Source organism: Cotesia typhae, unplaced genomic scaffold (genome assembly GCF_013202065.1).
Source record: "Cotesia typhae breed Kobodo isofemale line unplaced genomic scaffold, CoteBio_Ctyphae contig_43, whole genome shotgun sequence".
Taxonomy (NCBI): Eukaryota; Metazoa; Arthropoda; class Insecta; order Hymenoptera; family Braconidae; genus Cotesia; species Cotesia typhae.
The window spans coordinates 3795306-3812072 of record NW_027423752.1 but is presented as its reverse complement, the minus strand read 5'-3'; the positions used below and the strand labels follow the sequence as shown (position 1 = coordinate 3812072).

The 16767-nt window shown below is 31.0% G+C and overlaps 1 protein-coding gene across 7 annotated transcripts in view; it reads right to left on the bottom strand.

Annotated features, from left to right (window-relative positions):
- The window catches only part of Rg (A kinase anchor protein rugose), a 242686-nt gene that overhangs the window by 133674 nt on the left and 92245 nt on the right, over nt 1-16767 (bottom strand). For 6 of the 7 annotated variants that reach the window (XM_074244494.1, XM_074244498.1, XM_074244500.1 and 3 more), the window contains exon 2: nt 5606-5710. In XM_074244494.1, the coding sequence (XP_074100595.1) occupies nt 5606-5710 (105 nt within the window). Of the gene's footprint in view, nt 1-5605; nt 5711-14965; nt 15077-16767 lie in introns of all 7 variants that reach the window. The other variant, XM_074244499.1, reaches the window with a different exon arrangement.

Sequence of the window (16767 nt, the reverse complement as noted above, 5' to 3'; positions counted from 1 at the left end):
ATATATATATATATATATATATATATATATATGACCAGCTAGATTATTGTTTTGATTAATTTTTTTTTTTCTAATGACAAATATTATATTTAAATACTTATTCATCTATTCCGGACTAAGAAAAATCCAAAAAATCGAATATCATAAAAATTGGTCCAGTCGTTCTTGAGTTATAAGTGGTGTAACTAATACAACTTTGTTTTATATATACAGGGTGTCTCAGAAGTCGTGAGCCACCGGACAGGGTGTGGTAGAAAATTGGATTCTGAATAGAAAAGTCCTTTACCATTTTTCGATCAGACCCATAGAAAAATTACTACAAATTTATGAAAATAGACCAATGAGGAGCGCGGTTTAGCGGCAGAACGGTAGGCGCAAGAGCGAGCGAGTGGAAGCGCGACAGGCAATGAGTGCGCGCTCGCTTGCACACGTGTGATATCATTGCTCAGTTATAGCGGGATGCCCGCATGCAATAATAATGATCAATGATACTCCTGTAAATAAAAAAAAATTAATATTAGAAAAATCATCCCATAGACTGCCCCATAAAATAAAAAATGTGCGATTTTTTGATAATTAAAACTCAAATTTTCGGTGTCACCGAAAAATGAAAAAAAAAAAGCCAACAGTCATATACAATGATACCCCTGTAATTAAAAAAAAAAAAAAAAAAAGTTATAAAAGTACCCCATACACTCTGAGATACAGCCCCATAAAGCCAAAAATTTGCGATTATTTAATGATGAAATTCAAATGATCAGTGTGCACTTGAAGTTAAAAAAAAAGCAATAAAAATAATCAGTGACACTACTGTAGACCAAAAAAATTGAAAAAAAATAAAAAACTACCCCATAGACAGGGAGATACAGCCCCGTAAAGCCGAAAATTCGCGATTATTTAATAATGAAATTCAAATGATCAGAGTGCACTTGAAGTGAAAAAAAAAAGCAATAAAAATAATCAGTGACACTACAGTAGGTGAAGAAAATTTTTAAAAATAAAAAACTACCCCATAGACAGGGAGATACAGTCCCATAAAGCCAAAAATTGTGCGATATTTCAATAATTAAAATAGAAATTTTCGACGACTACTCAAAATTTCAAATAAAAATCTAGGACTAATAGTTAACTATACCCATAACAATCAGAAAAAAATTAAAAATTACAAAAACCACCCCATAGACACCGAGATACGGCCCCATAAAACCGGGATTGCTCGATTTTTTTTTGGATTGTTATTGAAATTCTCGGTGTCCACTCAAAATAAGTCAAAGAAAATTATTGTACTTTGTGATGTTATCTTTGTTATGAAATAAAAAATCGAAATTTTAGGAACCACCCCAGAGTCACCGAGATACACTCCCATACACTCGCGATTTGTCGATTTTTATTTGACGTAAATTGAAATTCTCGGTGTCCAATTAAAATAACAGAATTACAATAATCTTCCTATCTAATGTAACCTCGGTCATACACAAAGATATCAAAATTATGGAATCCACCCTATAAACACCGAGATTCACCCCCATAAACTGGCGATAAGTCGATGTTTAATTTACTTTCAATGAAATTCTCGGTGTCCACTGAAAATAACAAAAGAAAATAATCCTTCTATTCAATTTAACGTCAGTCATACATAAAAATATCAAAATTATGGAGTCCACCCCATAGACACTGAGATGCGCCCCCATAAAGCCGCGATTTGTCAATTTTTCATTTATTTAATTTGAAATTTTCGGTATCCACTGAAAATAAGCCAAAGAAAACTATCCCACTTTCCAGTTCAATCTTCGTCATGAATTAAAAAAGAAAATTTCGGAATCCACCCTATAAACATCAGGAGACAACCCTATAAAGCCGCGATTTTTCGATTTTCCATCGATTTAAATGGAAATTCTCGGTGTCCACTGAAAATAACTTAAAAAAATTATCGTACTTTCCAATGTAACCTTTGTAAAGAATTGAAAAATCAAAATTTAAGAATCCACCTCATAGACACTGAGATACACCCCCATAAAGCTGCGATTTCTCCATTATTTGTGAAGTTAAGTTGAAATTCTCGGTGTCAACTCGGAATAACTCAAAGAAAATTATCTTTCTTTCCAGTTTAACCTTTTTATGAATTAAAAAATCAAAATTTTGGAATCCACCCCATAAACACCGAGAGGCAACCCCACAATGCCACAATTGTTCGATTTTTATTGATTTAAATTGAAATTCTCGGTGTCTACTCAAAATAAGTAAAAGAAAATTATTGTACTTTTTAATGTTATCTCTGTTATAAAATAATAAATCAAAATTTTAGAATCCACCCCACAGACACCGAGATACATCCCCATACAGTCGCTATTTGTCGATTTTTAATTGACTTAAATTGAAATTCTCGGTGTCCACTTAAAATAAAGAGCATAAACTCATTCCACTTTCCAATTTACTCTTTTTAATAAATGAAAATATCAAAATTCAAGAATTCACCCCATAGACCCCAAGATACACCTCCATAAAGCCGCGATTTATCGATTTTTTGTGGATTGATATCGACATTTTCGGTGTCATATGAAAATTTGAATTTTAATTATTGAAAAATCGCAAATTGTTGGCTTTATTTGGATGTTTGTTAGTGTCTATGCGGTGGATTTTCAAGAGTTAAGTTTTTTTATGTTTTTAAGGGTGTAATTTAAAAGTACAATAGGTTTCTCTTGTTGTTGCTAAATGGACACCAAGAATTTCAATTTCAATTACTAACAAATCACAAATTAGCGGATTTATGGGGTCCTATCTCGCCGTTAATGGGGTGTTTTTTTCAAATCTTATTTTTTTTTTGCTTACAAGAGTATATCTGAAAATGAGTTTTCATACTTTTCATTTATTTTCAACGGACACCGAGAAGTAGCATTTTAATTACTAAAAATCAGAAATTTTCAGCTTAATGGGATCATAATTCGGAGTTTGCGGGGTGGTTTTTAAATAATAATTTTTTCGATACACAGGAGTTTAATCGATAAGTACAAAAGGTTTCTTTTGTTGATTTTCAATGGGCACCAATAATTTGAATTTTAATTTCTAAGCAATCCCGATTTTTGTGCGTTATCAAGTCATATTTCGGTATCTATGGAGTGTGTTAACAATTTTTAAATTTGTCTGATGGTCAAAAGTACCACTGATAATTTTGATTGGTATTTTTTTCTATTTCGAATGCACTGTGAATATTTTAATTTTTATGTTAAATAATCCCGAAATACTCGGCTTTATTAGGCTGTATCTTAGTGTCTATGGGGTGGTTTTTGTAATTTTTAATTTTTTTCTGATTGTTATGGGTATAGTTAACTATTAGTCCTAGATTTTTATTTGAAATTTTGAGTAGTCGTCGAAAATTTCTATTTTAATTATTGAAATATCGCACAATTTTTGGCTTTATGGGACTGAATCTCCCTGTCTATGGGGTAGTTTTTATTTTTAAAAATTTTCTTCACCTACTGTAGTGTCACTGATTATTTTTATTGCTTTTTTTTTTCACTTCAAGTGCACTCTGATCATTTGAATTTCATTATTAAATAATCGCGAATTTTCGGCTTTACGGGGCTGTATCTCCCTGTCTATGGGGTAGTTTTTTTTTTTTTCAATTTTTTTGGTCTACAGTAGTGTCACTGATTATTTTTATTGCTTTTTTTTTTAACTTCAAGTGCACACTGATCATTTGAATTTCATCATTAAATAATCGCAAATTTTTGGCTTTATGGGGCTGTATCTCAGAGTGTATGGGGTACTTTTATAACTTTTCTTTTTTTTTTTAATTACAGGGGTATCATTGAATATGACTGTTGGCTTTTTTTTTTTCATTTTTCGGTGACACCGAAAATTTGAGTTTTAATTATCAAAAAATCGCACATTTTTTATTTTATGGGGCTGTCTATGGGATGATTTTTCTAATATTAATTTTTTTATTTACAGGAGTATCATTGATCATTATTATTGCATGCGGGCATCCCGCTATAACTGAGCAATGATATCACACATGTGCAAGCGAGCGCGCACTCATTGCCTGTCGCGCTTCCACTCGCTCGCTCTTGCGCCTACCGTTCTGCCGCTAAACCGCGCTCCTCATTGGTCTATTTTCATAAATTTGTAGTAATTTTTCTATGGGTCTGATCGAAAAATGGTAAAGGACTTTTCTATTCAGAATCCAATTTTCTACCACACCCTGTCCGGTGGCTCACGACTTCTGAGACACCCTGTATAGAAATGACGGTAACCATGGCAACGGTAACTGTGGCAAATCGAATATTACATTTTATGCTACTTAACCACTATACCCCGTCCCAGGGCATGCTAACACAGCGCACGGGAGGCGGAAAGTGAGGTGGACCGAGAACTCCGCTGTCCATCTTACAGCAACAAAGAAAATTTATTTCTAACATGTAAAACTCAAATTTGTGATAAATACAACAAATAAGTAGCAAATATCAAATTATTATGTTTTACGAAAAAACAATAAATTTCGATCAACCGCCGTACCATCGATGCACTACCGCCGTTTGGTGGTATACATTGAAATAAAATATTTGTTGATCATTCAAATAGCTAAACTAAATTTACTTAGTTAACTTACGGCTTGGGGCGCAATTGATAACGTTCGAGATTTTTATGCAGAGGACCCACGTTCGAATTCCATGGCCAATTGATTTTAAAAATTCTTTCAGAGTATTTCGATAGCCGTGCTGGTACTGTTCAACCCGAGGACGAAATTAAAAATCTACATCAACAATACGACTAAAAAAATGAATAATATCGTGGTATTTCGGTCTGATTAAAAAAAATTTTTTTTTGTTTGAATATTAGGTAATTGAATAAAAGGAGGTTGAACAATAGGTCTTACATTAAAATTTCTAGTCAGATTATTCAATCATTAATTATTGAGTAATAAATTAATTATGATGCCATTTTTTGTGAAATTGTAGGTATGATTTAGAATTGGTGCGGCGGCGGTGCAGCGGTTGTGCGGCGATGCAAAGGAGAGTAAGTTTTTAGCGTGTGGCGTAATAGTCCACCAAACGGCGGTAGTGCGGCGGTCGAACGACATTTATTATTTTTTCTTAAAAAATAATAATTTCATTTTTACTCGGGTACTGAGGAGATCCTAGATCTGCAGATGAGCATATTTTAAAAAAGGCCATGAAACTTCATACATATGAAAGTCACAGTTAAAAAATGTGAATTTTTCATAATCAATATTCTCAAAATTTCTTCAAGACGTAAAGTTTGACAAGACCCTATCTACATAAATATTGATCTAATTCTTTAATAAGAATTTATAGAAGTGTAGCTAACTAAAAAATTATGAACACTCGTATTGCTAATTTATCTTTTACGAGTGTTCCAACGTTTTCAAAATTAAATTTTTAATGCGCTGCTGGATATTAAGGCTCCTTTAAAATTATAGTGCGAGACATAACCATCAAGAAATGGAGTACCTACCGAGTTACCTCACTTTACGATCGAAACATTTTATACCTTGCTACTTTATAAATGAATTATTTCACACTCATTTTACTAAGAATGTCCATAATTTGATTTTTTAGAAAGATTAAAAGATAAAAAAACTGACCTGAAGATTTGGCGGACAATGATCCAACAACTCCAACATATGCCTGATGTTCTGAGCATCTTGGATGACGAAATTTAGCTCCATGTCAAACTCACCCCCAACGAGCTGTAAAAGAAACATTGCTCCAATAAAAATGTATGCATGGAAAAAAAAATGCGGAAAGCGGTTTGTGACGTAAATCCATTGTACGTCATCATGAATATTTCCCAACAATAATAATAATACCCGATAAATATTTGAGTGATTTCGTATGAATTCTAGTTTAGTCTGTCATAAAATCGCGAATATGTCGTTGTCTATTTATTTAGTCATTTTTTAAGCTTTTATTTAAATATTTTTATTTCACAAAATAGAATGAGAGTTATGAAAATGCTTTCACTCAAATATCTTTAGCGAAATAAAATGTTGAATTTATACTCTGATTTTTTATTTTATCTGGGGAAATCTTTTTTTTTGGTACGTGCCGGTATTCTTTTCCTCTTTTGCAGAAAAAAGATACACGGTCTATGAAAACGTGAATTGTTTCTTAATTCTGACCATATAATATCGGACATTGTTTCGTTTTTATTTAATTTTTTTTTTATGCTTAACTTTCTTCACTAATTATTTTTCCGCAATCAATATTTTTATTATAACTTCTTTATTCTTTTCTTTTTTTCTTCAATAAAAAGGCTTGGAGCTTAAAATGAAGGAAATTTTTATATTAGCTAATAAAAGTGGAAAGACATAAAATGTATAAGACAGTCTTAACTCCTTTATTACTTCGAATGAAAGCATAAAAGATCATGAATTAAAGTTTATAGATCCTTAAAAATCTATTAAAAATGTAAAGATAGATTTTTCCACCTAATTTTGAAAATCAAGATCCCGGTGTCTTGTATAAGCATTCTGAAGGATTAATAAACATGACCGTTGATCAAGAGCCGGGAAAAAAAGAGAATCCAAGTGTTATGCAAACAGAGTGAGTGTTTACAGTGATTATAGTGTATTTAAATGAAAGTAGTTGGATGTAGGTGTTTTAAAATGAATTATTTGTAAAACACTTGGATTTACAAATTGCAAAGGAGCGAAGCATACTATTTAGACCCCATAGAATTTATTGTAATTTTGAACAATCTAGATAGAGAATATTTTAATTTCCAGTAATTTAGCATCAGATTTAATGCTTTCAGTGATTATAGCGCTGCGGGAGAAACTTGATTTCCAGATAAATGAATTTTCACTGGAAGAAACTGCGCAAAACGAGACAGTGATTTTTTTCTGATGACATAATAGGTGAAATCCTTTTTTTCCATCGAGAATCATCGAATTCTTTAAATTGTAACTCTAACAATTGAAATAATTTTTTAAAATTGAGAATTATTTTTTTTTCTTCAGATTGCAACAAATTATTTTTTAACTACACTGAAAAAAAAGTGTTGTTCCTATCAGTATACAAAATATTATCCAGCAATTTTTTTTATAGTCAAAATACGTATCGTGATTATCAAAATACCATTATAGTTGTAATGGATTACAGCTACTGGTAGTGCATTTAGGAATGCACGCTAGATTCTTCAGGCGAGGAATCGAACCAGTGACCTTTCGAACAACATAGCGCCAAACTTAATGACTGACTCAAGTGATTAAAACCATCGATAAGTAAAACCAACCACTGTGTTAGAATGATTGAACTTTAAAATTTAGTAAGAATTTTATTAATTTAGATTTGTAAATGTGATAAATACATTAAAAAAAAAAAAAAAAAAAAATTATTTGATTCAAGATAAATATTCTCTTCAAAGTTGCATGGTCGTTTTGAAACATTCAGTTTGAACTAATTCATGAAATTCACGAGCAGACAAAAAAAAAAGAGTTTCATTTCTAAAAGAATTAAGAGAAAAGTTATTTATTCAAAAAATTTTTAAATTCAACGAAGCACTTTACTATTTCTAAACAAGATAATCTATTTTAACTTACTTAAATACGATTTAAAATGGGTTCTAATAATATTTTTTTTTAAGTTCTTTTTTGTATTTAGCAAAAAAAAAATTTGTTCTTAAACCAAACAAGTTTAGAAAAAATTTATTTTTGATGTCGAATATTATTGTATTTCTCAAGAATAATATACTCTAGATCTTCAGATTTTGAGTTTTTTAAACTAAGAAAAAGAGTTGCTAAACGAGTTATGCTTAAATCGAGCCATGAATTCTTTAAAATAATTTTCTTCTTGTATCAACAATATTTCTCTTGAATGAACTTATTTTTTTTCAGCACATGATTCGATTCTGTTCAAATTTGAGTTTCAATTTTTTTATGTGCAAAATAAATTTGTTATTAATAAAAATTAAGAATGTTAAGATGTTTTGCCAAAGATCCAGGTTCGAGTCTTGACTCAAAAATGATTCTCAAATATTCAAGATGATATTCGCTTTCAGTGAGTAAGAATGATCTTAATTCATTTATTATATAACGTTCTCTCTGAAAATTGGAGCATAATATACTATCAAATCGTCATTAGTTGGTTTATTTAGATGCGGACACTGTTCAAGTTGATAATTCATTAAGAATGAAACTTAATTTCGAAGCCATTGTATTTTGTTCGGATGTTTTTCAGATATTGTCATATTTCACAGTAACAACCCATTTCTAAAGATCAAATCCTTTGACATGTTACCCAAGCGATCAAATTCACCCGGTGCAGTCATTTCACCAGATCTTGACGAGAAAAAAGTATCAAAAGTACTGAACTCTTGATCCTTCGCTCTTGAGCCCACCCCTTGTTGATACACGATATTTGATGCTCGATGTATGTATGATATATGATCTATTTCCGGGATTGCGTATCATATAGGGTTGTAATATATATCCTATTGTAGTCAAAAGCATGAGGTACAAGGGTATGTAAATACATGCGATTGAAAGCTATGAGATCTCGACGGACAGCCTCAAGCCCCGAGCCACAGTGAAATAGTTACCAGCAACCAGCAACCAGCGACCAGTTATACTTGCTAGTTGCTCACTGGGGTCGGCTGGAGACCATTGAAATGCAGATGTCGGATGCAGATTGATGACGAAGCACGATCAATATACCAAACTTTCCAATGAATAAGTAACTTCTCACCTTCATTGGCGTTGCTTGGAACGATCCAACCTCAACCACGTCTATCCCCAAGTTCTGTTACGTCGATCAACGTTGACAATTTTTGAACAGTAATTTATCAATTCGCCGAATTGGTAGCCGAAGCATTCTAGTATTGCTGGTGAAGGAAAAATGCCGATATTGGTCCCGCGTCCAGAATCAGCCAATCTAGTAACGGAACTTCTGAGCGACAACGATCTCCGTAAGAAAATTTTGTAATGTGTCTATTAGAGTGTAGCAAAAAAATCGACAAATTTTTTTTTTAAGTACTCTTTGAATTTGAGCCTTCAATATTAATATTTGAAAGTCAAAATTAAAATTTTTCATTTTTCATCTACATAATATGGGAAAATATATTATTTAATTTTTTAAATTTCACATCTTGTCTTACAAGAAACTTATCGACTTAAGTGACACATATATTTGTTGGAAATTGAACGCTCTACAAAAAAATTCTGATATAATTTTTTTATTAATTCACTTTTTTAAAAGTTATTTGAGGTTGAAGGTAGGAGATATAAATATAATCTATTTTCATGATAAAAATTTGACTATCTATTTTGAAGAATATCTACATTAATTTTTTTTCTTAATCAATATTAGATGTTCGTTGAAATAAGATTAAAACTTTTCATCTTGACAGCATATATGGCCATAAATGTCCAGATCAAGCTATCTTTAGCCAGATATAAAAATTAGCCTTATACAGCCGTATCAGAACATTTTTTCACGAATATCAAGATAAATACAAAAGTGATGTGATGGCTACGGAACTAGAAAGTACATAATTTAAAATAAAGTTAAATGATATCCAGCTTTTCGCGAGCTGGTAATTGCATTGCTGAATAGACAAGTTTGGTGGTTGGGGTTGGATACTGGTTCAGACGCGGCTACATTGGAACGGAAGATGGGGATGAAGGTGAAAAAGCAAGTGGCGCCCAATTACCGAATGCGCTACTTTATCGACTGTCTAGTGGCTAGTAGTGAATTTTTGATTGATTTACTGCCTCCGGGAGTGAAATTCACTCCGAGACACGTTTGAATTATATTATTAATAGATATTGCTCCGTAGAGATAATTTTTTATTTCTTTTATAGAATAAAAATAAAAGAATAGTTTTGACCCGTTTGAAAATTATAAAATGCATATTTAAAGATTCTGAAAATTACAATGAAGAATCTGAAAAACGGTTAACCCTGCATGCCATTCGTAGAACTTCCCGCTATGTACGAGTTCAAAACTCTTTGAGCTTGAAAATCTCTAATGGTTATAGAAAACATCCTTTTTCTAAAATTTTTAATTGCAATATCTTCCGATTGAATCAATCATTTTTAACAGAGCTTGCAGCATTCAACGCAGTTTTGTAAGCACAAAAAGATTATTCATTACCTACCAAACGATTAGATATAAAATTTTGAAGTTTCAAAGTTATGTAAAAAAAAAAAAAAAAAAAAAAAAACACTTTTTTCAAAGTTTTTGGTAAACGGTTTCTCTTTAAAGTATCAACTGATTTTGATGCGTGTTGCAGTAATCAACGTCGTTTTTTGAATTTAAGAATCGATTAGGTTTTTGATTTAATCGTTACATCGGTTTGAAAGTTATTTCAAGAAAAAGATTTTTTTGAAAATTTTGTTTTTCAGATTTCTCAAATTCTAATGATTCAATATATATATTTTGATTTTCTTCCAAGTTTACTCTTAAATGAGATTCATTTTCTCTCAACCTTGGTTATTGGTCAATAAACAAATAATGAGATTCCTTTGTTGAAAATAAAATTAATAGAACTGCGAAAGCTCTAAATAACCTTATTCGAAAGCCTCTGGGGAACATAAAAGTGGAATGATTCAAGTACGACATAGATGGTAAATTAAGTTAAGATGAAAATTCCTTTCTTTGGAACGTCACTGTCCACACTAAGTTATCCGTTACTTTTCCAACTTCCAAAAGGACTTTTCTTGCTCGTAACCTCTTCGTTTCTTACTTTCTGGCGTCTGTACTACTTGGTACACTTAGACTTTGTTTTTGTCTTTCCCTTTCACTTGATACTATGCTAGGTGGATTGAGCCGGATTTAGTTTCCAGAGTATGTAATTGCCTAAGTTACCCCGTTAATTTTTAATTTCTCTCGACACACATTTTAGCGCTATATTAACGTTTAACATTTAAAATTTATCATAACTCATAAATCGACAGTTTTATTCACGAAACTTTGGTAATGATTCATGAATAAATCCAGAATGAGGTTAATGTGAAATATAATTTTTAGTAAGGGCTATTGAATTTTTCCTGACATAATAGAGACTGTAAAAAATAGTCGATGCTGAAAATTTTTATATTTCAGTTTTTAATACGAGTGCATTCTTCCGGTAACGTGAATTCGCATTCAACTTATACGTCATTGTAGTTTTTCTTTGATGTTTAATATTTGTCGAGATTCATTCTGATCCATTTCGATATTTCCCGAGACGATTTAATAGTCTTCAAAATCGATCTGAGTATGTCAAGTACCGGTACATTATTTGTTTGAATAATTTTAATGAGATAAAAAATTTTGTACCACAATTTTGATTTTGAGCAAACTTACACTGATTTTATTTACAGTGATTTCAGTTATTTATAAAAAAATTTCTCTCTTAACATCTAAAACGCCATTTCCATCTTTACTTTTAGTAAAAGTGATATTATTATTTTTGATAATTCGCAAAATATATTTTATCCAATTGCTTTCCTTTTCACTCGCTATAATGATTTCTTCCTTACAGACTATCTCTTATTCGCTTTTCTATTGGTTACCTTGGATTACTTTGCTAGTTGATTGACAATTCATAAAAAATTACGCGGTCAGGAATTATTCAATTTTTTAGAGCCATTCTAAACAGTCAAAAACTTTCTAATAAACCTATATAAGAAAATTTTATGTTCTGATATACTCAAATTGAGTCATGTCTGTGTGCATACGCTAAAAAAAATCTGGAAAATGGTTGACCCTGCAGGCCATCCCTAGAGTTTCCCGCTATGCACGAGTTTGAAACGCTCAAAAAATTATCTATTACTCAAGTTTTGAGCTCTTCGAGGTTAAGTATAATTACTACTTAACGACCGGTGCGATATAAAATTGTAAACTTATTTTAAAAAAACACTAATTTGGAATTTTTTAAAATTAAATATCTTATGAAGGAATCGACCGATTTCGAAGAAATTGGCGGCGTTTAATGCAGTTTTTTGACCACCAATAGTTATTTTATAACATCACAAATGATCCAAATAAAAATTTAATACTTTTTTGAAAAAAAATTTCGGAGTTGTTCGAAAAAATTACTTTTTTAATTTTTTTCTTTAACGATATCTCACGAACGAATCAACCGATTTTGACCGACCTGGCGGCTATCGACGTCGTTTTTTTATGACAAGAGCTGATTTGTTTTTGGAATTGATCAATTCAAATCTAAAAAAAAAATATGAAAAAAATTTTTCTCAGATGTAGTTTTTTTTGGAATAACTTTTAAAAGGCTTTACTGATCAATAATCAGACCTTAAATGATCATATATGTCCACATACAATTTTTCGACCAACATTAGTATCAAAAATCTCCGGTAGAGAGCGCACAATCGTTAAATCGTCTATTTAAAAGAAAGTTAAACTGAAGTGTTGATATATAAAAGAAAAATCATTCTTTTTAACTTCTAAAAAGCTTATTTAGCATTCATTTTTAATTTAATGAACTATTTAACCAATTTTTGTTTAATATGACGTATTCATTGGCGTACATATTTTATAAAAAAATTTAACAAATGGTCTAATAAGCCCACATCATAAATTTTTTTACGAAAACAGGTTATGCATTTAGCTACGTATATTTTCACTCTCAAAAACTTCTTAAAATTGTACGATTATAATTGAATAACTATAAAATAAATTTTTCATAGAAAAGCCAAGAATGAAAAAGAAAAACTAATAACAAATTTAAATCTATTTGCAGCGAATTTGTGAGGAGAATGCTAATTAGTTTAATTGGAAGAAAATAGTAGTTGCGCCCTTGACGCAGATTGATTTTCGCATTATACGGATCAGTGGTGAACCTGAACAATTAATAATATTGATAGAATACGAGAGTGGAATTGATACTTCCAAAGTAATCAATTAAATTAAGACAAATCTCCTAAAATAGCAAAATAGCAGAATCTAATTGAATTATTATATATTTTGAGATTTAATTAAAAAAACCTTTCATCCTCTCACAACAGGAAATAACGCCGAACCAGGGCGTAGTCAATAGAAAGTGATGCAAATTAGATCAATTTTTGAACATGCGACCTCATTTTTGAGCCCGAAACTACAGAGAGAAGATCACGGATAAATTTCTTCGGCTCGTTACTTCCTTTCCGGGTCAGTGAAGTATGTTTCTCTCAAGCTGAGCAAAATATCAAGATTCGAGTAATTTGCTGAGCCTCTCAAGGCAGCAAGTACTCAAATATTTTATTACTATTCAACTTTATTTTTTTTTTCGTTTGGGCTTTTAATCAATTTATTATTAACTACACTCATATAAAAATATTTTAGCATTTAAAAAAAATTTTAATATGTAACAAATGATTTGTCAACAATCATTAATTACGAAATAGATATATAGATTTGTTACATTGTACAGCAGTAAGAACTGCCTTTTACAATTTTTTCATCACAATTGTACTGCCTCTTTCTATTTCATTGCGTTCGAATTTCTTTCAAATTTTTTTCACTGCGTCCATCAAATTTCACTGCGTTCATCAAGTTTCTGCCCTTCTATATCGCACATAGATATCACAACCTGCTCTTTCAAATTTTTATAATTACTGCGTATCTCTTCCTGTACTGTACTCTCCCTATTCCTCACCTCTTTCGAATGGCTTGTTGGAATAGTGGCGATGGGGAAACCCCAGATAAAACCCATGCCAGTACAAGTCGGCTATCAGAGCGACCCCCGACCGTTGGTTTAGAACTATTCTAATAACCGTCGGGGCTCGAAATCTCGCCTCACAGCATCATGTACGAACGAACTAGCAATATACCCGACTAGAAATTTTAATGTAAGACTTATTGGGTCCTCATTGGGCTGCCTATAATGACTTAGCCCGCTTGGCCATTCTGCCGCTTCATTAATTACGAAATATTTTTTAATAGTTAAGAAATCATTTTGATACGCATGATTTTTTTGTACTAAAAATTATTTTTTACTATTTAAGAAATAATTTATTAGTAATTAGGAAACAATTTCTTATTATTCGATAAATAAATTTTTAATCCTTAATAAGCATTTTTTAATAAATAATAATTATAAATTAATGTAACGCTTTTATATTTCATTTTTACATCACTTAAATCATAGTTTAACAAGATAGAATTTTCTAATAAAAAAGGAATGAAAAACATTGTTCAGAGCTATAGATCTCCTGTCCTGCTTAGCCTACAATGTAAATTACCACGAAGAAAACAATATGGTGTATCGGAATATGGAATTATAACAAAATTAATCGAAAAAATAGTAGTAGATTTTATAGCCTCCAAAATATTTGTTTCGTTTATCGTGAATTTACTGATTACTCCCCAATGAAATGTTATTTATGTAAGAAACATTATTCAATTCGAAGATTAGATCGACACACAAAAAAATATTAAGAAAACGGTTGACCCTAAAGGCCATCCCCTGCAACTTCCCGCTGATTCCTTACCTATGCGCTTAAAATTGCATTTATGACGTGTAAAAAAAATTTTTTATCTCCAAAGAAAGTCACTAAGCAAAATTTTAAGAAATCAATTTATTACTTCTTAAGAAATTTTTCTCTTAGTATACCAAAATTCCAGTAGGAAAAAAAATAATCATCTCTCTTTCTCCCCTTTTCATTCCACTATATCACAGCAGTTTTCACATTAGTTTTCATTAGTTTTCACAAAATTTTTTGACGCAATGACGGAAAATTTTTTACTGTGTAAACAGAACTACTTTGACATCATAGTACCCTTAATGACAGTGCTCTGATAAAGAACAACCAATAACAACCTCTGCTAGTTATCTCATCGATAAAAATATTTTTAATAATCATCAAATCATTAGTAATAAGACTAGTAAAAAAAATATTAAGTCTTTTAGTAGAAGTTTTGTTAGAACAAACATGAATCACATATTATTGACAGTAGTGTTGATTTTTATAAGCGCGTTATTATTTGTAGTAGCAGATGATACAAAAATCGCGGAAACTTACGAACTATCCCTCACATCTGACGATGTAGACGTTTGAAAATTCGTTAACGATGGTTGGAACCAGCTAGTTTCCCGGAACAGAAGTAAAGGGGCGTCTCAATTCGCTTTTTTTCTGTTAAGAAAGCAAAAGTACAAGTTGTAAAAAATGAAAGACGTTAGATTATTCTAGTTAAATACAACACCTGGGTTGAAATACATCTTCCGCTATGGTGTTATCTGTTTGTTTGGACAAATAGTGTGTAACAGTTTTACCTGCTCAGGTTAGCCCCTAATCAATTTTATAAATAACTAAACAAAACTAACAACAATAAAAATTATCAGGGCGCCACCAGGATTATTAATCACGGTTCCTGGAACCGGTCCAGAGCTGAGAAAACTTATCTTAGGGTAGAGAGAGTGGAGGAAGGTGCTGTTAAATAATAAAAATTTAATTAATAATATACCGGTATTTATTAACAATAAAAATTTTACAAACTTAACAAATTTAAGCGCTCACTCACACACTTATAATCTAACGAAGCGGAGAATAACTGCGAAATAAACGATATTTACAAACGAACCTTCCAATGACGATACGATGACTAGACGGGCTTTTTCGAACAAACGGTCTCCCACACCTGTCTTAGAACTAATTGGGCTTTTTCGAACAAACGGTCTCCCACACCTGTCTTAGAACTAAACTTAAAATTAAACGTCCACCGGACGACCAAAACTAGCTAACTTTACACACTTTATAACTTAAAATTAAGTCCACAGGACTACCACACTTAACACTCTCTATCACGCATAACCCGTTCAATTCTTCACACACATAACCCACACTTCGCTTAATTGATTTTTATAATCTTAAATTGAAGGAAATGATTTTAATTTAATTACAATATTCTTAGTTTAAATTATTCAATCATTAGTAATTAACAAAACGACAATTTTCAATTAACAATCAATTTCCAAATAGCTATTACAATTCTCAAATTCCAACTGTTAATCTTCCTTGGTTTAAAATATTAAACAGCTCAAAATTCCCAAGTTATTATTTCGAACGAGAGGCTTAATACCTTGAATTAGCTTTTGTTAAATAAGTCAATCACAATATAAATTTTTACAATCCAGTTAATTAACTAATTCTAACTGTTTTTACTGTGACAATTTTGACTCAATAACTGATTCCTTGGACTTAATGTCTACGTTGATAATTATCAAATTCAGTAATTTTAATTTAACTACTTCACGGACTTAATCCCCAAAAATTACTAAATTTCCACGTGATATAATTAATTTTACAATATAAATTAATTTTCGATAAATTTTCCACTATATATTATTTTCAATAATTAATTCTTAATAAAATATTCTTAATAATTAATTCTTAATACAAAATATTATCAATAATTTTCTACTAGTTTCATCTATTATAAAAAATTTGACACAATTCGAAATATTCAAATTTCAATTGCTAGAACATTCGCTAGCTGTTTTTGCTTGACCTTGGGTATCGGAATTTATGCGACACAAAAACTGACGCTTGACCAAAATTCCACGAATAAAAATTTGTCTATTTTTCTCAATGACAAAAATCAATCAATTTTACTCAGTTAATTATTGAAAAATTAATTTAATGAATTTTCTTAGATGTTAGTTAATTGATTGAAAACTTTTAGATATTAAAATTTTCCCCCGCAAGGTCCATCGAGCGATCCCCGGGTATAAACCCCCATGAAAATCACTCAATCCAAAAACTAGCAAATGTTCTACGATTAATTTATTAATAAAATTTTATCGATTAACGATCCAATTGATAAA